At 37.0% G+C, this 24,883-nt stretch overlaps 1 protein-coding gene across 2 annotated transcripts; it reads left to right on the top strand.

The window, feature by feature from the left end:
* Positions 1-726: 726 nt before the first annotated feature.
* Positions 727-24,104, top strand: LOC114462806 (phosphatidate phosphatase LPIN2). 2 transcript variants are annotated; one of them, XM_028445827.1, is made up of 20 exons: positions 727-783; positions 5,595-5,795; positions 5,905-6,000; positions 8,348-8,607; positions 9,201-9,308; positions 9,418-9,532; positions 9,714-10,428; positions 10,546-10,639; positions 13,776-13,963; positions 14,046-14,139; positions 14,256-14,325; positions 15,494-15,586; positions 15,745-15,803; positions 17,003-17,123; positions 17,201-17,349; positions 17,626-17,712; positions 18,104-18,256; positions 18,504-18,618; positions 20,188-20,291; positions 22,999-24,104. In XM_028445827.1, exons 2-20 carry the CDS (start codon positions 5,604-5,606, stop codon positions 23,147-23,149), a joined length of 2,964 nt encoding a protein of 987 aa, XP_028301628.1. In that variant the 5' UTR covers positions 727-783; positions 5,595-5,603; the 3' UTR covers positions 23,150-24,104. The 2 variants fall into 2 exon arrangements, with proteins under 2 accessions (XP_028301628.1, XP_028301629.1); XM_028445828.1 differs by having other exon boundaries at positions 15,748-15,803; positions 22,999-24,100.
* Positions 24,105-24,883: the final 779 nt, after the last annotated feature.

Genomic DNA, 24,883 nt, shown 5'->3' with positions numbered 1-24,883 from the left:
AAGGCTTTCATGGAATTAAAATTAACATGAAGACCTTTAATGAGGACCAATCTTATTTAAATTTGTACTTTATTTTATTTCATTTTATTTACAGATCTGTGATGTACTAAATTAACTTTATAGGCTTTTGAAAGTTTAAATGAATTATTTTTAAAGAACTTAAATTATATGAAAAATACTGCTAATTGTTTTATGTATTAGTGATTTAAAAATATCCTAGGCAAATTTAGTAAAAATGAAGAAAGATTGTCATTTTAATAAGTTGACACTGTATTTCTTTAGCGACAGTGATAAAGATAATACTAATCCAAAGTTGTTAGGGAAATCCAGATGTGCAGTGCTGCTCTCTGCTGGACTACATTAGGTAATGTTACTTAGGTTACTTAAAACAAATTCATGAATAAAGACAGTGTTCATTTAGGGAATTGTTGAACACTTGGTTTCATTAAGGCTCCTGATTCTTAACTAGGCCCATCTCTAAAAAACATCAATATTATCATGTAGAATAAAGATGAAGATAATAAAACACTGTGAGGTATTTATCCATGTTAGACAGCTGGTCATTATAATATGGCGCACCCTTTTCAGATCTACATAGTTACCATGTGGTTTAAGCCTTTATTTACTATTTAAAATCAAAGGCGGGACTTTTCTTGTTGTACTCTTTTTTCATTGGCTATCGGAATGATGGACGTGGTGCGCATGCGCAGTAATCTCGGAAGATGGATGTTTTGTTTAAAAAAAATGGCTGGATTGTCATCGTGAAAAAAAGCGACGTCAAAGGTGAGCTGTTTTACTTCTTTCTTTCTGCCTTAAACCAGAATAAAACTGTATAAAGTGTGTGTAACACTGGCACAATCAATTGTATGTATTGTAGTGGCAAATTTGTGTCTTTGTGGGATTATATTTGTTCTTGTAACTTGAAGCCTTTATCAGATCGACTCTTAAAGGTGAGTTAACGCGTATATCACTTGTAGTAGAGAACTTTAAAAAACTAGTTGTTAATTTAGTGTAATTATTTTAGCAATTTTTAAAAATACGTTTGTGCGCACATTCTTTAGTTTTTTTTTTTTTTTGACGTAGTTAGCAGTTGGAACGTCTGCTGTCAGGTTTGTCCGACCGACTGCGTTGTGTATGTAGATGACTTTGGAGTGTATCATGGTTTAAATGCTTTCCATTTAATATATCTCACATTAGTAATAACGTTTGTTGTTACAACATGTTTATATTATGGCCGTGGCTATGGCTACATTAAACATATCCATAGACTGCCATTCAATACATACGCAGCGCCCCTCATTGGCCAGTTTAGGTCACGTGATAGGTGCACCGCGTGACATAAAGTTCCGTCAGTTGTATTTTGGCTCATATTTATTTTTAGCTACCCTGCTAACCCTTTTATTTTACCCCTATTCCTAACACAGGAAATACCCTAAAATGTTTATTTTTTGTTGTTTTATTTTTTTTTAAAAAATATATATGACAAAAGTTGGATTGGAACCCACGTTAGCTGAAGAAGAAACGTTGTGTGCAGTACCTTAACAAAAGCTGCGTTTAAAATGATAAATTTACACAGTTTGATCATTGAAGTTCCATTTTATTTGTAAATGTTATGCTATGAAGTAATAGGCAGAACTAGCCCTTCTTCTTCCAAGATTTCTATTTTCCACTAAGAAAACATGTAGAATCAGATCACAAATGTCAAACTCAACCCACTAAACTTCTGATGTCCACAGACCTCCAGATCACTTCCATAATGCATCGGTCAGTCTGGATCTCACCCGCACGTCTATATGACATCCAAAATAGGTCAGCATCTGACGTCATGACCACGACCTCATTTAACCTTGATATGACGTTCAACGTTTGAAGCAATTTCACATATGAAGTTTAAACAGCCTTGCAATTCCACACTCAGTCACAGACACATGTATGTGCTTCTGTTTAATAAAAATCATTATTCAGTATTATCCACAGTCACTAAGTATATATCCAAGTGTACTTCATTAACATTTATGCTCTGCAATCTTTTTCAGAAAAAAGAAAAAAACTTTTATTTTTTATTTTTTCTTTAATAAAAAAATAATAATTACTTGCGTAGTGTGGAATGTTCGAAAAAGGTTTGATCAAGTGGCGTTAAACACAGAACAATAGTCAGCAACAGTAGGTATGAGAAAAACTGACCCATTTATTATTAACCGATTGGTTACATGAATTTTAACCTTCAACCTAGTATCTACAGTATTGTACAATTGAATAAAATAAATTAAAAAAAATTGGAAATTTGAATCCGATATTTGTTTTCAAGTTGATATCGGACCGATATCGATATCGGATTGGGACACCCTTAATTTTTATTGCAAATTATAGAAAGAACTCTCAATTTCTCCACAAATATTTCAATTTCTCAAACAATTTCACACAAAAACATTGTGAAAACTAAAGTACAATAATGTGTTAAAATTGTTCTTTTTTCCCCACCAAAAATCTGCAGCCCACTTGAGTTTAAACTGGTCCGTATTTGGCCCTGGAAATAAAAGGAGTTTGACATCCCTGATGTAGATAAACATCAGCATGTTTGTTCTTTATGACTAATATTAACAATTTCTCTCTTTTTGATGTTGCTGTTTTAAATCAGACTGAATTTAATTAATTTAGTTTGTTATGGTTTAGTTTACTTACAAAGCGATGTATGAGCACACACACATTCTTCATTAATATGTTTTACAAAATGGAATGGAAGGACATACAGTACGTACTTTGGACTTCAGTTGTTGAGTGAGTTCTACAAATATTGTTCTTCTTTGAAACATCCTGACTATCAACAAATTAAACATTAATTGTTGGACAAACCTTCCTTGTGACCTTTCCTCTTCCAAACACGTCTGCTAATGAAGTAGAAGGATTCCATTTTGGCCAGTTCTTCATTGCCGGCTCTTCTTTGTCTGAGCATGACTGCTGTAGATGTAGGTCTTAGATTATTCCCCAGAGAGCAGTGGTTTATCCCAGAAACTGTCCAGTTGATCTGTGTGAGTGTGTGCATTTCTATGCCATGCGTGTATGAATAGCCGACCCAGGCCTTTCAGAAAGTGCTGGTCCTGCTGTCATGTGCAGTGGAAGTGTGGAAGAATGAATGAACTCAGTGTGTCGTGTCATGTGTGGGTGCTGGGTGAAATAAAGGAAGCATCAGCGTGAGTGAAAATCCCAGGACTCTCTCATAGATTGGTGTATCTAGCCTGACTGGATAGAGAAGATAGAACCAGTGTGCAGTTATCATCAAATGGACTGTCTTGACTTAGCATCAAGTCATATATTGTCGTCATATTTAAATGCTAGTAGTTACAGCTCTAAACAAAGACAATGTAGCTTCGTTTTTAAAGAAAACTATGTAGAAGGGAGATGGCCTGAGCCCTTAAGGACAGGCAAGCATGAAGATTAAATGTACCGGTAGTTGGCTGCTTTATTAGGTGGACAGGTATGACTATTTCTAATGACTTCCTTGACCTGGAGAAAGTATTTGTGATGCCTTATGGCAGAGGAAAGGTCATATAAACGCAACCTGGTTGTGAAGAGACATCTTCATCCTTCCTTGTGGGTAAGACCCGGTAAATTGGAGTTCGAGTTGACGTAACATTTTGGTTAGGGGTGTTGAGAAAAAAAAATTGATTCGGTGATATATCGCGATATTACGTCGCGCGATTCTCCGATCGATTCTAAATGCATCCATATCGATTTTTATTTTTTTATTTTAAATTTTAAAATTAAATTTATTTTTTTTAGCTTTATTTAACTAGGAACGTCTTTCCCACAGCAGGAGACATTGTAACTGCACAAAGAAGTGCTGAAACCTGGCCATGTTGACTAGCTTGTGTTTTTTCAATACAATATAAAAAAGTACTAACTTTCTGCATTTATTTGTTGTTCTAGGCATATACCTCAGTTAAGTTGCACTAAAGTCAAAGTTGGTTTAAAAGCCACAGGCAGACTGTATGTTATTTTTTTATTTGAAGTTGTTGGCACATGGCATGTTTAAGCCAATGTTTTGAGTGTAAAATATGCCAATAAAATGTATTTTATACGTAATGTTCTCATGAAGGTGTACACATTTACAGGTTAGTTGTTTCTTAAGTTATATATATATATATATAAAAATTGAAATAATTGCCTTATACTTTAATATCGGGATATATCCTATCGTGACCTATGTATCGGGATACGAATCGTATCGCCAGATGCCAGGCAATACACACCTCTAATTGCGGTATTTTTTGAATTATTGTTTTGTTGATATAGAGATAGAGGATTTAGTATCCCAACCAACTCTTAATTGTTTGGGGTTTTTTTGGACAAGTTTAGGTTTTCTTTTAATTCTCAGACTCTGATTAATTCTGACAAGTAAATGTCAAGCTATGAATGACTGGTTGCATGCACATTGATATAATCGTACTGAAGCTGGAATGCTTCAGCAATGTTGCTGCTCTTGGTGGGCAGAACAGAATAGTGCTTTTAGTATAAACACACTCAAAGGCAGCAAGAGTAACTTGTCTGTCTTTCATCTGCTAAAGTGTGCACCTGTTTGTTCAGGTGTTTAAACTCAAGAGAGAATATTATGTAGGGGTGGGAACCTCTGGGTACCTCACGATATGATGCGATATAAAGCTCACGATAACAATTATCTCACAATATGACAATACTGAGATTATCAATATATTGGTCAGAAATTAATCTACAATAATCTATGACATATACAATTTTTGTTTTATATCTCTGAAAGACAATAAATTGAAAAAGTGTCCTATGAACAGTGACACTATTTTAGTGCAACATTTCTGTAAATAAGTGTCAACATACCAATGTAAACGAATAAGTATCTCCAATAGTGCTTTCTGTAAACAAACAATAGGGAATTTCTTACCAGTGACACCAGTATAGTGCAGTATTCCAGTAAACAAAATATTGGTTACTTCAACAAACAGTGACAACATTTCTGTGAAGACCTACCTGCACTTTAGTGATATACCAGAAAAGGTTTTGAAAATAATAAAATCTTAAATTAAAAATAATTTTTTTTATATATATATCGTTTTTTAATCAATACTTAGCGCGAGCATATCTATAATCGATTGGGTGAAAAAATATTGCGATATATTGCCGTATAGAGATATTGTCACACTTCTAATGACATAAGGAAACATCTTCTGTGTTTGTTTCTTTCAATGGCTGGTTAATAATGCATATTAGCATAATTTACCTCCTGATGAACTTCAGCCCCAAAAGTCTTGATCAGGATCGCACTACAAAGGTCATTTTATTGTTGTGAAAACATCTAGAGCACCACTGGGATCATTCATAGGACGCTCTTGTTTTAGAGCTAAAATGTGTAGTTGCTCAAACTAAGATTCCTTGTCTGAATTTTTTGATCAGCAACTTTTATATTTCGGAAAAGACAAAATAATTGGAATTTAGCGAAGAAAGTTTTTATTAGCATATCATAAATGTGGAATGGGTCCGACTCCAAATCGAGAATCAAACCACTGATAACGGAACAAATAGAATGCACAGCTGACATCACTTTTCGTTTTTGTTGTCCTCAGTCCCAAACCATGAACATTGTGGGCCATCTGGCAGAGACGGTGTTTGTGACGGTGAAGGAGCTGTACCGTGGCCTCAACCCGGCCACTCTCACCGGTGGGATCGACGTTGTTGTTGTGCGGCAGCCTGATGGTTCTTTCCAGTGCTCCCCGTTCCACGTCCGCTTTGGCAAACTGGGCGTGCTGCGCTCCAAGGAGAAAATAGTCGGTGTAATCTGTACCTACTACATGTGTATTTTTTATTTGTTTGTTGTCTATTTTTCACTGTACATTTTAAAAAAAAAATGCGTGTTCATATTTTCTAACTCTTTAGGTGGACATTGAAATCAATGGCGAATCTGTTGACCTGCACATGAAGCTGGGTGATAATGGCGAAGCTTTCTTTGTGGAGTATGATGAAAGTTGGGAGGTAAGATTGTCATTACTGTGCACACTGGGCTATTATTAGAAATCTGTCTGTTAGTAAGCAGTTCAGTTAAGTACACTAGATCGTGAACACTTCTGCATCGCACACATATTTACCAAAACATATGCACAGCAACAACACTTATGTATCCATTAAAGTCTTCCAAGAGCCAAAGAAGTGACAGGAAGTTATACTGTACCTGGCAGTTTAGAGCATGTTTAATGCTGTGGGTTAAAAGGTAACACAATCAGATCCTACTGTTTAAGGCCCTTTTTGTCTTGTTATTTAGTGGCTAAAGATATATCATAATGTTGGTTCACTATGACCACAAACAGGAATAAGCATGTCAGCCGATGAATGAATATTTGTTTACTAGTGTTGTAAGTCAAATTAGGCCGATAAAACAGCCTAAACCTGTTTTGTGGTTTATGGACTTGCATGTTGTCTCTTACCAGCAGACCTCACTGACCCTGAAGAGGTAAACGCAGGTAGAGAAGACACTGAAAAAACTGAACAAAAAGCATGGTCATCTATGTACACCCTAACTTTTTGTGTTGCAACTGAATAACAAAGCACTAAAGTATCATAGAAACTATTGATGTACAGTTCTTTCAGATTGTGTGATTGGTTTAACTATGTCACTTATGTTATTAATCAGATGTGGGCCTTCTTTATAGGAGTAGCAGTGCTTGTTCATGTGGAATTGTTTTGTGATGACGTATTGTTGTAATTGCGGTTAATGTGAGTCAAACTGTAGGAATGTACTTTTCAATCATGAGAAATAACGCATCTGATATGACTGTAAATGGAGAAGTACGGCAATAGAGATTGTCGAACATTTCAAGTTTCTGGGCATAACTATTGACTCCAATCTTAAAATGTCTGCAGTAATGTAAAAGCTAGCCCTATGAACGACAGACATGTCAGGCATCAGCTACCTGATTGACTGATGCTAAATTATTCATGCACTCAATGATTTTTTCTCATTTATCGACTCCCTGTGTCATGAGCTGGTCAGGCTGGAGCAACCACTCTGAAACCACTATACACCCTCTCCAAACAATCACTGAAAATTGGAAAAAACAACCAAGGAGCTACCACCACTGAAACATTATCAAGAAATATAGCCTTGTGACTTTTGACAGTTTTATTTGTTTTACCGATATGTGTCTGATTTATAAATTAATTCATGACCAGGCCCCACCACCACTTAAACAATATGTGTTACTCGGCAGGAACAATCTTAGGGAGACCAGGGTATCAGCGACAGGAGACTGTTAAGCTAAATTTAGAAAAATTGTGTTTGGACATTCTGCATTCTCAGTCAGAGCAGCAGAAAATTTCTTCCCCATATCAGGGACTGTACGAGCCTCTGTGGTTTTAAAAGTAAACGGAAATCATGGCTCAGTGAAAAACAAAGACGTGATCACTGATTAAACCTCTGAATGCATCATTCCCAGAGCTGTATTTTTAAATGTGTTGTTTTTAACTCACGTACTGCCATTGACGTATATATATATATATATATATATATATATATATATATATATATATATATATATATATATATATATACACACGTCATTTCAAATCCAAACGTTCACTACCATTGACGTATATATATACGTCAATTGTGTTTTTTAACTGCAGTTGCTAGGAGACACTGTTACGGACCTTTCTAATGAATATCAACGTGCTGTAAGAGCACCATATAACTCAGATAGCAAAATAATCATAATTTTGCCATCAAAAGAAAGGAAACCAATGTTGAGGTGTCGCTAAAGCTAAAACAATAGCCTGTTTTCTCAGCTTTTTGTCAGAAACTGGCCATTTGTGTGAAACTTACCTATATTCAACTGCTGATTACAGAAGAATAAAACAAGTTAGAAACACATTTTTGTTCTTCTGATGAAAGTAGAGAGCCTATTCTTTCAGAATCGAGTTTCAGATTTTACATGGTCATAGTACAAAATATTATGTGGGTCTTTAAAAATCAGTCAACATACTGTAAAATGGCTGTCAGTAAGGGGGGTAGCTGTTCTGAAAATGGCTGGTAGCCAATGAGTTAATGATGGACTGTTGTTGAATATATATTGTTTTAAATGCTAATATGTTTGTTTTATCATATGTATTGTATATGATTTCACATCTTCCTGCCCAGGGAGCACAGATGACAATTAGCTTTATTGCTAATTCTGGCTTGATGGTTTTGTTTTGCATGGCCCCTGTCAAACAAACTAATAAATAAATACATGTATAAATAAAGTTGAATTGAATTTTTAGCAGAGCTAACCCACTGTAGGATCTGTAGGTGACTTTCAGTAAAAAACATTTCCATTGCTCGTTTTAGGTCCCAGCCCATCTTTGTACATCACCTATTCCCTGTGAGGCCCCTGAGGACTTGGAGAAAAGCACTGAAGCACCCTTTGTCTCTGGGTCTGCCGGTGCACGCAGGAAGAAGCGGCGGCGTAAACGCATACGTTCTGACACACACCTGAGAGAGCAAGCATGTTCTTCATCAGATGAGAACGAAATGTGTGAGCATGAGAACGATCAGCCACTTCAGGAGAGTCCCTCTCCAAAGGAGACGAGAACACCTTTACAAGTCAGGTCAGTCATCACAACATAAAACAGTCTCCTAAAACATTAGCACCTGTGAGGATTCTGTGGTCCAATATTTTTTTTGCTTCGCATGCAAATTCAGGTGCACTGTGTATTCCTAATTTAAAATCGTAAATAACGTAAGCGATGAAAACCTGGTGTTGGTCAGAGTGGCTACATTTTATCAGCCTTACTTTGTTCAAACTATCTTCAGACTGCTGTGGGTGCAGATGTAGCTTGTTACTACTACTACCAATATGACTCCAGTAAACAGGAAATTAGTTTCTGTAAATCCATCCTGTTGTTGTTATTACCACTATGGAATCCTGTGCTTTAATGAGCCTTTTCCACTCATGACTGTCATTTATTTTTTTGTCTTCTAATGCTTTATCATTAAGAGCAAATGCTGATATAACATAATGGTTTTGACACTTGTAATCTATATTATACCTATATCTGCTAAAATTGCATCACAATAAAATGGAATGGTAATTGTTGGCTAAATATCAATACTCATGTCTGAAGTACATTTTAATCTTATTTGATACATGGGATTTGGAGAACTTTTTATTAATGTACAATGTTCCTGTTTTTCCTCATAGTAAATCAGTGTACTATTCTCTGACTGAGGAGCCAAATGATGAGCTGGGGGCCACACAGACCAGAGAATCTCATCCACATTCAGATGGAGAGCAGTCCCCCTCAGAAAAGTGAGAAAAGTTTTTCATTTTTTTCCTTTGTTAAAAGAACCTATAAAATGCTCTTTGAGGATTTTTTTTTTCTCCATCATTTTCAATTTTTGTTTTGTCCTTTTCTCAGAAAACACATTTTCTTCAGTCATCCACATTCTCCTAAGAGTGACTCTGAACTCGAGGTTAAATCACATGATTCCTCAGGGCCCCAGATGCAGTGGCACTGGGGAGACTTTCCAATGGTGAGTTATTTACCGTACATACACTCTGATAAGTTCAGAATGACCTTTATCGCGATGACCGAGAACCTTCATGCAAAACAAATCTTGGTATTCTCCTAAACATGTCCTTTATATGTGTTCTTCTTTCGATCTACATTTGTCATGGAGACATTGTTTTCTATGCCTCACTTTGGTTTTACAGCTCTGTCAACCAGAATGTATGACATCAGAGGAGCAGAACATTTGTCCATCAGGCACTTGCCATTTCCGCACCATTGAGAGACAGGACTGCATTGACATGGACTCCTATCAGGATGTTTTCATCAGTGGAAAAGTAGGCAGAGTAACTGTAGTGAAACCACTGCCACGGACTCAGTCTGTTGATTTAGGTAGCCTTGCCATGCTAACTGCCATCAATGAGAGGCCCTCTAACATTTCTCACTGTACCCCCAATGAGCTATTCAAGTCTTGTGAATTCCCAAAGAATACAGACTCAGAACAGATGCTGGAATCAAAACTGGAAAATGAGTTGACCAAAGATTTGTCTGCTATTTCTATTAGCGACGCTGCAAATGCCTTTAATAGCAAAGAAGACACAGAAGGTAATGTGTCTGTTGATTGTAGCCCAATAAATATTAGTGTAACCAAAATAAATGATGCACAAGAATCAGTCCCCATAAAAGTTTGCACAGTCCTAGAACTGTCAGAACAGAGTGAGCAGGAGTCTAATTGTGCCCTTGGAAGTGAGGGAGACAGCGGAATTGACCCTTGGGCAGGAGAGGAGGACAACCAAACTATTAAAAACAACAAACCCAAAGATGATGGTATAAACACTGGAGAAAATATTGGCACTGCAGAAGGTTCAACTTCTAACACCGAGTCTTCTTCTGTGGTCGAGCAGCAGGGAAAGAAAAAAGGTAAGCCCTTCTCCTGTGCACGTACTGTATGCTATTGGCATGGATTTATTGGTTGTTATGTAAGCAGGATTTTTGACTGAAATATATACTGAGTCTGTGAGTATTTGTGTTTCACAGGTAAACGTAATCACCATCTGGGGCCGACTGATATTTACTTGGATGATCTGACCTCACTGGACCCTGAAGTTGCTTCACTTTATTTTCCCAAAAGGTAATTGATTTGTGATTGTAAAGTTTTTCTAGACTGGTAGACTGTTATTATTCAAATATTTTTTGCACTATAAAAATTAAATTACATCATATATCAATGTTGGAAAAACAATTATACACTGAATTCAGACTCAAAATGAAGAAGGAATGGCTCCCAAATCTGCTTCTACTACCTCTCAGGTGTTCAAGCTTCAAATCATATCAAATCAAGCTTTATTTAAATAGCACATTTCATGAAACAGAATGTGCTTTACAGTCAAAAACAAGTCAACTCAATGATCACTTACAAATTCAAAATACTATAAACAAATTCAGAATAAAAGCTCAAAATGTACATAAAAATTATTCACATAAAGTAGATCACACAGCATGCACACAAACACAGATTGAAAGCAGGCATCAACATCTAACCATAAAGGAGGTATGCTACGAATCTAGATTACCTCTTATTGCACTAACTTCTGGGATTTATTCAGTGTGTGCTGTCCTACAAAGCTTGTTGGAGCTTAATCACTATGGCAATTAATGCTGAACGGCTAACCTGGTCGGACCAGATGTGGCTCTGGCTTGGATGTTAGCGTGTCCTAAAGCCCCGCCTCCTGACCAATCAGATCTCTTAGAAAACGACCTGCCCATTGTTAGATGATTCTGATTGGTGCAGATCTGACAGCTACGTTTAGGAAAGAAGATTATTAATTATAGATGTAATCCTATAAGTTACCAATGACATCCTTTCGGAAAGATATAGACTTAATGGACTGATTTACAGTCAGCTGATGAAGCCTGTGTATCGATCTGTGTATGTGAACGTCATTAATTCATTCATTCATTTATTCATATGCCGGGGCTGACATTATCAGCAGGATTATGCACAATGTGCTCTCATCCCGGTGTGTGTGATTGAGGTCTACTTGAATAGAAACACGTGTGTGCTGTAATAAAGTTTAACTTCAGGGCGCTGTCCGTTTACCATCCAATGGTTTAGTATAATAAATAATCTTGCGCTTTTACACATTTACAGTGTCATTAGCTTCCTGCCTGAGTTCTCTCATTCCTGCCTTTTCTGTAACAACAGGGTTAGGGTTGTCTTTGGTCTGAATTATGTATTTTAATTATTCATCATTTTAAACTTCAGCAACCTGGTCGGTACCAAGTTATGAAGTGGATCAGATCTGAGGGAGTATAAAAGCTACGCCTCCTGGTGCTCAGCACTACTGTTGTTCTTCACTGTCATCATGGATATAAATTCATGATATTTATTTAAGATCATAAGCTGTTCCTCCTGTGAAGACGTTCGCTCTGCCAGGTTTCTCCATTTTAGTGATTGGTCAGACGCTGCAATTTCCACCTCTTTGATGTGAACGTGCACATAGCAGGCTGAAATCACTTGGCTTAAATTAGCGAATTGTGATCGACTGTTGTAAAACAGCTCCTCTCTGACAGGGATTGTTTGGTTAGTTGAAGCCCGCTAACAGAGATTAATCCAGGATATAATTTATTCTAGAATTGTAGAATAGGGCCTGAGGGCATAGACTACAAAGCTAGATTTCCTGTTATCGTGCCAACTTTGGGGATGTAATCAGTGTATGTTGCCCACTCAGCTGGCTAATGTCTTACGGAGCTAAATTACCATGGTAACTTAGGCTGAAGGACTAACCCGGTCGGGACCAGGTTTTGTTCTGGATCAGATCTTAGCGAGTACTAAAGCCCCACCTCCTGACCAATCAGTTTTCTTAGAAAACGAGCTGTCCAATAAAAGGAGAACACGTCGCGCTGTGGATTTGATCTGACACTGACAGGAGAGAGAGTATTTAGACATTGATGCAATCCTTACATTTACCAATGACATCCTATAGGAAAGATATAGATTTTTATCTGATGGACTGATCAAGTAAAATAAGTCGCTGATAAAGCCTGCGTGCATCAGGCGCTTTCACACCGATAAATAAATACGTTCATCCATTCATTCATTCATTCATTCATGTATTCTGGGGTGATGCAAAGAGCTTCAGTCCTATAAGATAATATAAAATATAAATATATTCCACCGTATGATTTAGGCTGATCTGTATGAATGCAGCATCAGAGCTACAGACAAGGTAAAAGAGAAAGTGAAACTGATCAGAGTGTCTGTTTATTCTCCGTTTATAATCGCACTAATTTTAGTATTAACACTCATCAATTCCTGCATTAATTGGTTGCTTCTTTTACTGTAGCAAGTTTTTGGTCTGAATTATGGATTTTAATTCTTCATGTTGTTAAATAATGATTTCTCAATTTTGACATAAACTGCTCTCCACTGTGTCTCCGTGATTGTGATTGGTCTACCCGTGATAATCTCCTCCTCTGTCACAAGAGCACGCACATAGTGAGGCGGGAATCAACTCGCTTAACCTAGCGAGTTGTAATCGAGATCCGTAGAACAGCTTCTGTCTGACGGAGAATGTTTAAGTGAAGCCTGCTAACAGAGGCCCTAAGAGAGAAATATACTTACTATTACCAGTAACACACAAAATGAGAAAAAAATACACAAGATCGCTACAAAGTACACAAAATAACAGAGAAACATACAAAACGACACCAAAAACACACACACTAGGAATAACTTAAATAATACCAACAACACAAAAAAACGGCAACAAAAACCCACAAAATAAGAGAAAAAATTGTACTGAATAATAAAAAGAACAGACAAACGACAACAAAACACACAGAATTACACTAAAAAAAGGTGATAGAAATGATCTTGATTAGAACATTAACTGAAAATACAAAGGTCAGTCTTGGTCCCACATCAGGAGGGAGATGACAGGAAATGATAGAAACTATAGAATTCAAATAAATTTATTCAGGATGCACTAAATACAGTTTCATTCACTTATTTACAAAATGAAATGCTTTAAAATGTGTGTTATCACTCATTCATTCCATCATTATGATCTGTAGTTGTTTTTTCATAGAATTTTGAGTAAAATGTTGTAGTAAGGGAGTGCTTGGATTTAAAAGTAGGAGAAAGTGGTACTTCGGCCCAAAAAGATTGAGAACCACTGATTTATAACATCAGTGCGATTTTGTCTTACATTAACTGTATTTGCATTTTATTGCAAGTCTAAAGCGAAGTCTACTGGTGTGTGCAGTGAGACTGAGGCTGCTTTCCAGCTCGGAACAGATCAGGGCCAAGGATCAGGAAGCCAGTCACCTCAGTCCGTTGGCAGCGGGGCGATGGACAGCGGCACTGAGTATCTGTCTGACTCCGCCTCCTACAACATGGACATCAGCATGTCCCTCTGCGGAAAAGAGGGCGACACCAGCCAAATCACCAAAGGTATGTGGGCCTCAGGGCCACACGGCACATGTGAATTAGAATTATCGGAATCTATTCTTAGCTGGCACTTTTACGCCCCCAGAGAAGTTCTTGGAGCACCTTGTGACGTTCCAGGACTTTGTCAACAATGTTGGAATTATAGAGGATCCCAGTCTTGTCATCTGCATAAACTCCAAGTAGGATTTGGGAGAAATGTTTCATCAAAGCATTCATTATAGTATTTTTATGAGACTGTATTGCATAGATTTGGAGAGAGTCATTATCAAGTTGATGTGATTTATTCATTTCACAGTTATTATAACTGGGCGGTGGCTGCTCCAATGGTTTTATCAATGACAACTTTCCAGAAGAATCTCCCACAGGTAATTTAATTTGGTTTGTAGAGCAACTAAAACATTTTTCCATACTTCTCTATCATTTAGCAATAACATTTAAGCTAATGGCTAAGTTAACTTCCCAAAGTGCGTGGCACGGATTGGAGACATGACAGGTGAGGTGCGGCAAACAAGAGAGCATTCTCAATTTCATGCCAATCTTCTTCATTGACAATGAATATCTGTTACGTGAGGAAAAAAACCCACCATGTTTGAGTCTCGAAGAAAACACTGAGAAATATGCTTTTTGGTTGCAATTCTACTTGATTTTAATGAAAGAACCAAGGAGACAATCACAGTACAAGTCAGCTGATAATACACAGGGAACATCTTTTATACTTGGTGTTGATGTAAATCATCTACTAATAAAACCTTCGATAGAGAGTAAAAAGGTAAAAAACTTAGATAAGGATGTCAGCCCAACCCTGTCCAACTGTGTTATTGGTTTAACTTGATATTACCTTTGCGTTTAAGGGAGAAAAACTAAAAGACAAAAACTGAGATTGACTATATCAAAGACTACTAATGATCATAAAGTAATATGTATGTGTATGCATGAATATAGTTCTTTAACAAGATCATTAACCCTACAAAATGCCTACACAGAAAGAAAGTAATACTGAGAAGCCTAAAAATATAGCATAAATTAAAAGACCATTAGATTATTAGGCTGTATTAGATTTGGACCGGGAACAAAATATAACGTGCAGCTAAAGTGGAAAAAAATAATGATTTACGTTGGCATACTGTGCTTCACGTGGAGCGGAATAATAAACCAACTTTCAATAGCTGACTTTAAATTGTTTTATTAGACTTTTTGGCGCAGATTGAAACAGTTTTTCCATTATTTTCTGTATTTTTGACAACTGCACTTTTACATTTGTTTTTTATACAGGTGATTTGTTTAATTTAGTTTTTGATTAATTATAAAATATGATGTTGCTTGTTCCCTGTTACTTCAATACATTTGGAAATGTGTTATTTGTCAGGATCATTTGGGGGGCGATGGACGCAGGCGGGGCTTGAAAATTCCCCTTCGTCCGAAGTGGGGAATTTTAAAAAAAGTTTGAGAACCACTGCTGTAGAGTATGAAACTGATGAGGTGTCAGTTATCCATTGTTAACCTAAGACCTGGCATTGCTTGTGTGATACTAAGAGCACAGTAGAACGACTGGTAAAGGACAAGATGCCTAAAAAGTCTGGACGCTGGTGGTTTTCCTGGAGAAGGAGACACATGGACAACAGTCAGGTACTGATTCTAAACTCTGTGATGACATTCTATCAGTAAATCTTTATTCCAATGTGCAACATTCACACCTAGAGGGGGAGACGTTTGACTGTCACCCTAATTTAATTTCCCTGTAGAACATTTTAGTCTAAATCACATTAACATCTTCTTTTCTGAAGCAGAAAAGCTCAAAGGAGGAGCAAGAAGAGCCAGTGGAAAATGTGTCGTCTCCAGTGATGTGAGTCAACACTGACGAAGAAACTTCATTAAATGTTTAGGCGACGGATTTTACTTTGATAACATTTTCTCTTCTTCTTTAAAGACCGTGTAAAGCTAATTCTGACATTTTCTTCTAAACACAACTATTCTTTAAAACATGTACGCAATTCAACCATTTATATTATAATTGGAGCTGGGGTTCAAAAACCAATATCTGTGTTCCAGATTTAATGGGCGGGTCAGAAATCAGGGACACGTTACGTAACGTGACCGTCATTAGCATAAACCTAACCCAGCTGCTGAAGGATACCAAACTTTCCTGGCCTTCAGCGGGCGCAATTCGGCCCCTAGACGAAAACAAACCACATATAAAACGCGTCCACTGGTGCTACATTTTCCATGAAATGAGCACTTTTATAAACCGTTGTTTTGTTTTTTGCCTCTAGCGGGCAGAGTTTGAACTCTACCCAAGAGAAATGCGCATATTTGGACTCGGGCCAGAGTAGACCTTTCTGCTGACACCTCGTTTGGCCCGATCCAAGCTCTTTTGTTGCACTACCGACGCTGGAGCAGCTTTCACATTGTTCTCTCCCATAGACACAGTACGGAGGCCACGCCCTTCCTGTGTGTGGGCGTGGTTTCAGTGCCTCTAACTGACACGCCCCCAGTGTTTCATATCAGAGAGAAGTGCTTGTTTTTTCATGATTTTGAGACCTCATTTTTTATACTTAGCGATTTTTTCATCTTTCAAATTTGGCCCAGTGGTCAATGACACATTTCTGTGATGTGACAAACTCATAACACAAATTTATTTCTGCTTTACACGGACTTTAATAGTGCATACAAATATGTACAGCAGCATATTTATACTTTATCTTTAACCAAATTTTATAATTTCTATATTCATATCCATGGGTATTTAATAAATAACACAGATAAAATTAAACAATGTGATATCTTTGCATCACATAAGAATATGGATCTTTCTGTAAAATGAACTCTGGGACCAAATCTTACAATTCTTCTTACTGAGCTTTTATTTATTCATATATGATGCTCTGAAACAGAGGGAAACCACTCCAACTCATAGTTTTAACAAACACTGTATGGGTCATTCTCATGAAACCAATAAAATACCATGTCCGTAATGATTGTGAATATAAAATGTGAAATTTAGTTATATAACTACATATTAATGTTCTTGGACGACCTTGACAGTGATGAAGCAGCAGGACTCAGTCAAAAAGCAGTCATCACGTCCAGCTTATCAATAGAAAGTGCCACACAGTCGATCAACCAGATGTATCGCAAATCTCTGCGTTTGACCTCCAACCAGATTGTAAGAAAAATGTTTAATGTGTGTTTCAGACTTGCACAAAAAACCAAATATATTCAACCCTGTTTCTGTGAGCACAGGAACATCTGAGATTGCGTGAAGGAGCAAATAAAGTGGTATTCAGTGTGACCACCCAGTACCAAGGCACCTGTCGCGCTGAAGCCGCCATCTACCTATGGAACTGGAACGATCGCGTCATCATTTCGGACATAGATGGCACAATTACCAAGTAATACAAAGGGTTTTTTCCACACATAAAATCTCTGTTTGAAATGTACTTATAGTAAATTCACAAGCTTTTTTCATATTGAAGTAATGACTACATCTGTCATACTGTAGTATACAGGCATTTCATAAGAACCTGTTTGCTGCATTGGTTTTGTTAACCATTTTAACAAACTGGATACTATAAAAATACTGTAAATATACTGGCTTTTGATACAATTTAAAAACGATTAGATTTTAGCCTTGTATTGACTCATCTTTCTATCTGTGGTTTCTGTAGGTCTGATGCTCTTGGTCACATTCTGCCCCAGTTTGGTAAAGACTGGACACATAAGGGCATTGCAAAGCTTTACCACAAAATACACCAGTATGTAACACAACTTTTTCTGGGCTTTAAACTGTTAACCTTTTCCATAAAATAATTTTATTTTTTCTGAAAACAATTTAATCACATGGTGTAATTATGTAACCCTTCAGAAAACGAGCCTGTCCTTTTAAATTTGTTAAAGTAGAAGCTGCAGGATTGGACACCCATTGTTTAGTAGAACTGCTTTTAATCATGCATGTGCATGCTCTGTATTGACCTCAGTTGAGCACCTGCTGTACAGATTATATGGTTTATAATTAGTTCTGTAATTACTACTGAATACTGTGAGTACTGTGTGTCATGGTTCATGCTATGCTGCTACCGTGCTTTTATTTTGGCCATTAAGCTTTCCAATGGTACAATCAAAATCCTGTTGTCTGTCCCTTTGCAGAAATGGCTACAAGTTCCTGTATTGCTCAGCGCGAGCTATAGGAATGGCTGCCATCACTAAGAACTATTTGCACTGGGTTAATGACAGAGGCACGGTCCTCCCTAAAGGACCTGTGCTACTGGCTCCCAGCAGCTTCTTCTCAGCATTACACAGGTAACAAACATGTTGTTTGCTATCTCTCTCTCATATCATATTCACATCAGAATTAAATGACATTACATTTTCTGCACAAAAACAGTGACTGTATACTTAGCATACCAGCCTATTTTTCTGCTCATTCAACATACATGAGTTTCATTGCTCTGTTGAGTCATGAGTGGCTCGACAAGAACTCCAGTCAACCCTTTTGTCTGCTAACGTTGTGGAACAATAGAACTTGCCTCATGTTTTGACCGTGCAGGGAGGTGATCGAGAAGAAGCCGGAGGTGTTTAAAGTGGCCTGTCTGGGTGACATCAGGGACCTGTTCAAACCACTCAGACAGCCTTTCTACGGTGCCTTTGGCAACAGGATTAATGTAAGTCCTGATGTATTTAGGTTGTAAGACTATGAAATAAATTCCTCTTTTGGAATTAAATAGTAAAAGAGCATTATTATCAGGGTTCTTGCCAGCGCTGTTGAGTGTAGGGGCCCCGACGTTGTAATTTTGCTCCTCTACGGAGTGATGGCGCCCCCTACGCTCCAATTTCAGCAGCGCTTAATCAGTACCGTCGTAATAATTGTTGCACACTCGGTCATAAAAGGGACTCCCAGGCATGACCGAGAAACGTATACATCAGCGGCACCGTCTATTTAATACAAGCAATTTGCTTGGACGCTCCTGTCTTTACCTGAGGACCCCTACAGCCTTTTAGCTGTCCCTGATGATGCCCGCTTACGTAACCGTCCATGTATGTAAGCTCCGAGGAGTGCGGACAGTCCGCACACAACGGACTCCACGCGGACTCCTCAGAGCTCACATACTTTAGTGTACCAAAAAAACATTTCCCATGATTCTTAGCGCTTCTCTGTAGTGCTTGTACTCCTGGGATGTTTTTTAAAGGTGTTGCTACTTTCATAGCTCATCTGCAAGTCTCTCCTCTAAGCTCATCTCCATCTTTCTGCTCTGTTTCACCAGGTGGTGAAATGCAGTTTAGCGTTACATTTAATGCGGGTCAATACAATGTCAAGCAGTGTTTTGTGTGACACCAACTATGCGGAGAAGTCCGCGCGGGAATAAAATCTGAGCTTTGCATTTAATTGGCCTGGCGGACTTTGTGTGGAGGGTGTGGGTCAACCGTATCAATATTACTGTGGTATAAAATTTATACAGTGGGGCAAAAAAGTATTGAGTCAGCCACCAATTGTGCAAGTTCTCCCACTTAAAAATATGAGAGAGGCCTGTAATTTTCATCATCGGTATATTATATATAACAAAATGGAATTTATTGTTTATACAGTGTCAGGCATGAGTAACTCTGTATCATGACCCTTCACCAATTGATTTTATTTTATTTAATTTTATTTCGAACATGAACACACCAGCAGTGTATTTACCACAATGAAAATGATAATAGTAATTTAAAATAGTAATAAAAAAAAAAAATCAAACATAGCAAAGTGAGAATAAATGGTCACCAAATCCTGCATGTGAAGCCTGTACATGTTTGAAAAGGAGTAGGAGGAAGTATAAACTTATATGATCCTACCCCTTGTAATAACAAATAACTTTTGGCTTTAAAGTAAGGCAGTAACAAAAAACAACTTCACTAAATCTGGCCCTTAAAGAGTTATACATTTGAAGAGTTTCCGCCTGTGCAGTGAGAAATTCCTAGTGAGAACCCTGATTATTTCTTGTAAATTTTAAATTTAATTTAACAATTAATTGTCATAGTTGTAGAGAATCTTTCACACTAAGTTGTTGTAATGGGAGCTTTAATTCCCATGGAATATGGAATTTGTGGATCCTAAACGGAATTAACTGTTAATGTCTTGTTTTAACATTTAGTAGAAGTGCTGTAAATCCTGTTAAGTCTAAAATGTTAAGAGGATTGTAATACTGAGGCTTTACCCAGTTCTCTAATACAGTGCTGTTTCTATTTTGTAGGATGCGTTTGCCTATAAGCAGGTTGGAGTGCCAGAAACTAAGATATTCACTGTCAACCCCAAAGGAGAGCTCATTCAGGAGAAGACCAAAGGAAACAAGTCCTCGTACGTCAACAACTGTTTCTTATTCTCTAAATATGTCATGTGGACATAGTCACCTGATTAACCAAGGCTGTGTTGTAAATGTCATCCTAACGTACTACTCACTAAGTCTGACATCAAAACGAGTATGTAGTGTGTTCCAATTAGATAGTATGGAAGGATTGAGTATATGAGAAATACCCTGATGTATACTGTATCGGGACATTTTTGAATTATGCAAGGTTAGCACACTAGGTCATACTCAACCACCCCATGATGCATTGCGAGCAGAACGTAAAATCGGGGGACTGGCTTCAAGTTAAAAGGCAAGCATCAAGTAGCTCTTCTTGTCTTCCATTAGTTTTTAACCGTTTTGTAAACAGGGCTTGTTGCAGCTGTTCCTTTACAAAACTAAACCAAAACTTGCCGCTGTGGGTTTAGACCAGGGGCGTGACTGATGACGTGCATACACCTTAGCGCATTGTTCTGTTGCGCCCAGATGCAAACAGGTTGTGTTCAAGTGAGAACAGGTTGTGTCCAAATGCGCTCAGAGGCGCTGAAACAAAGGGTTTTTAATGATAGTGCACACCCAGTGACAATCCCAGCACCAATAAACCAATCCTAACAAAGGAAAACACAAGCAGACAGCCACTTATATTATGGCTCCTACAGGGCTCTTGTTTTGAAGTTTACCAAAAGTTTATTCAACAGCACAATGGCAGGTCTCCAAAAATCTCTTAATGTCAGCATAAATCGTGTTTCCGTGAGTTTTATGGATCAAATGACCACATGTTGATATTTTTGTCGGTCACTTTTTGCTTAAAATGCTTTCAGAACTTTCAGAGATATTTAGCCTCAGTGTGCTTCAGGTTTTTGTCGTTGTAGGTTCTAAGAGCATCTTGGGAAACATGGAAGTATACTTCAGTATGAACGCTCATCATCGTTCATCATCCTAACTAGGGATGTCCCGATACAACTTTTTCACTTCTGTTTCGATACCGATATTGCAGCCTTGAGTATTGGCCGATACTGGTATCGATCCGATGCGATATCAGAACGAATCCTACATACTTTTATTACTTAATTTGTAGTGTGGAGTGTTAGAAAAGGCTTGTCAAGTGATGTTACTCAAACAGAGAACAATAGTCAACAATTCAAGTTTTCTTCAGTTATTTTACTGTCAGTATATGGTGGGAACAACTGAGGGCGGGGACAAAAACAACAAAACTTATCGGAGCGCTTATATCGGAGATTTTAGATGCAGTCCGATAATATCCGATATTCATTTTCTGGCTCATATCGAACCGATATCAATATCAGATCGGGACATTTTCATTTTATTGTTTATTTCATTCATTTAAAAAGCAAATGCAACAACAGCATTTAACATATGAATGGAAAAGGAGCAGAAAGAAGTAATAATGATCTCGTGTTGATGGGGGCAGACATTATAAGTTATGAACAGTTCCAGTTCATTTAAGCTATCTGATGCAGCCGTCTTATCAATTCTTCTTAAATACATGAATGGACTTGGAAGTTTTAATTTTACAAACCATAGTGTTCCAATGACTGACTCCTTTGATTTCCTTTGCAACTGATTGAAACCTGGGTTTTGTAAAAACCTCAGTTCCGTTTAGTTCATATCTACTTTTTCTCTTGGTAAGTCTGTTTTGCAAATTGTCCGGTAAACTTTCCAGATGAGCTTTATACATGATTTTTAGGTTGTATTCTAATAATTAATTACATTTCAGTGTTTTTAATTGTAAAAGGTAAATTGGATTAATGTAGGTTTTGCACTTCCCCACACTTCAATACAATAGGCAGATACTGTATGGAGCAATCAGTGAGTTTTATAACAGAATCAATGCACTCCTATTTAGAGAATCTTTGACTTTATGTGACACTGTTATTTGGGATATCTTTACTTTGACATTATCAGTGCGTGATTTCCATGCCAAGTGTTCGTCCATTACAATACCTAGAACTTAATCTCTGATCCATTAAATAATGACGCTTCAACGTATTTCGCTTTTCTACTAAAAATTCATAAATTTAGTTTTTCTGATATTTAAGGACAATCTATTGGCATTAAACCACTCCATAATTTTCTGGAATTCATTCTCTATGATTTGTAGAACTTCTTTTATATTTTTTCCTGCATAAAATAAGGTGGTGTCATCCGCAAATAGTATTCACTTTAATAACTGAAACACAGACACTATATCATTTACGTAAAGAAGAAAGAGTATAGGTCTTATGACCGATCCTGGGGTACCCCTCAAGCTATATTACAATTTTTGGACTTTGTGTTATTAATTTCAACAAACTGATTTCAATCTTTCAAATACTGTAGCTGGCAACCCACTGGTGTGCCACACCTCTGATACCATATTTATATAGTTTATGCAGTAATATTTTGTGGTCCAGCATATCAAACACTTTTTGAAGGTCTACAAAGACGCTTACTATTCCTAACCATACTTATAGTGTATAATAGACAGTATACTCTCATTTATTGTGTAATTGGTTAGTATGCGATTTTGAACACAGCACAAGTCTTCTTAGTAGTGTGTAATAAAAAAAAAAAAAACAGTAGTGTGATTCTCACAGCAACATAATGGTAAATGTTCTCAGAAAGCAAAGTTATCATAAGAGTTTGAGTTTAAGCTCTAATACAACCCATCACGTGATAGAAAAGAAACGAACTCTGATGGATTGTGTCCTGTTGCAGCTACAGCCACCTCAGTGAAGTGGTGGAACATTTCTTCCCTGAGCTGAACGCAGGTGGCAGCACTTCCTCCGTTCTTCACCTCTCTGAGTTCAGCAGCTTCTCCTACTGGAAGGAACCACTGCCACAACTGGACTTGGATGCTCTACTGTAGACTAAAAATGTCACACACACACACACACACACTGTTTAGCAAATATATTCCCATATTTCTGCAATTATTTTTAATAGTTTTTCAATGGTGATCATAAAGAGTTTTAAAGCTGCTGCTTAAGAGGAGCCAAACTTCATGTTTAAGTAGATGAATTCATATGCAATACCAATGGTGGCTTTATTAGCAATAGAAACAGTCTCTTGTGTGTCATATTGAAACAAAGCACAACAAGACACACCTGCTGTTTGACTGTTAAACCTTTGTGGTTGTTTTTACCTTAGATTGGTTTATAATGTGCAGACTGTGCAGAATCAGAAATGTGCCTTGCTTGAAGCCTCTGGAAGTGATTTTACCTACAAAGGGAGACATAATCATAGCATTCACAAAACAAATGCTTAAAAGAACATAATTTCAAAAACGGTTCACATTTATTTAATGAGAGAAGATAAGATTACCCACAATGCTGTGCACCAGTGTCAATACTGTATATTAGCTTCACAAAGACAATCCTTTTCCAATTATTGTGAAACATTTCCATGTGTGTCCCACTAATTCTGAACAAGGTTACATGTGTGTACACTACATGAATAAGGCGCTACAACAGACTGATTTGGACCTAGTCTTTTTTTTTACCTCGTAGATAAACTGCTACTGTGCTTTCATGTGACTTTGACACTGGTATATTCATTATCTCAGTGTGTAGTTGGTTTCATTTGTATTTAAGCAAACTATTTTCCTATTTTACTGTTAAAGAATTGTTAGTGTTGAAATTAAGTTAAGATTTTTTGTCTTCCTGTTTTATTGTAAGATTGATAATCTGTGTTTTTAAAGCCACAATCGCGCACTTCGGAAAATGCAAACCCTCTGAAGATAAGCATGGTATGTGTAATATGCAATAATTCAATTATATTTGAAATCTTCATTTGGAGGTTTTTGATCTTTACATGTCATTAAAGAAGATATGATTGACTAAAGGTTTCATTTTGTTAATAACGTTAGCTGTTCATTGGATGCATGGGTTATGGCACTTTTCTCTGCAGGTGTTACACTCCAGATATGTTTATTTGCCTTTATTCCACCATTATTTTCATCCATTCCACCTAATATGAGGTAGACCAGAGGCTTACTACCAGGGTTGGGGTCAATTACATTTTTCAGTTACAATTACTTTTTCAATTACCCATGTTTAATCAGAACTAATTTACGATTACAGTGACCAGTATTTTTTTCCAATTAAAAGTACATTATAATTATTTTCTATTCTCAGAAAGTCAATTACATTCTCAATTACTAAAGTTCTAGCCTGAGCCTGAAATAAGTAACCTAATAAAAGTTAACTTTCCTCTTGGGTTAGTTTTCTGTTAACATCTCTGATATGCTAACGGGTCATAAATCAACTGTAAAACAAATATCTGTCGTCTAATTTATTTCTCATCTGTTGGTTATTTTATTAGGTGTCCTATTCAATGCAAATATTGGTATTAATATTGTTGGTGTGGGCATCTGAGCCTTTATTGTGTCTGTATAGATTTATTTTTTTAAACGGAAAATGTGGGAAAGCTTGATATGAAACACATTTTAATAATTGCCAACTTCATATGTTTGTTTATTTATTTGAGCAGCACAAAAAAAACAAAACATTTTTTGTACATAACACGTATTTAAAGGTAAAAAGTTCTCAAAAGGAGTAGGCAGAAGTTCAAGGAACTTATAGGTGTCTACCCCTCCTTTACA

Source organism: Gouania willdenowi, chromosome 5 (assembly GCF_900634775.1).
Source record: "Gouania willdenowi chromosome 5, fGouWil2.1, whole genome shotgun sequence".
Lineage (NCBI taxonomy): Eukaryota > Metazoa > Chordata > Actinopteri > Blenniiformes > Gobiesocidae > Gouania > Gouania willdenowi.
Note: the sequence above shows the minus strand (reverse complement) of the source record. Positions and strands in the feature narration are given on the sequence as shown.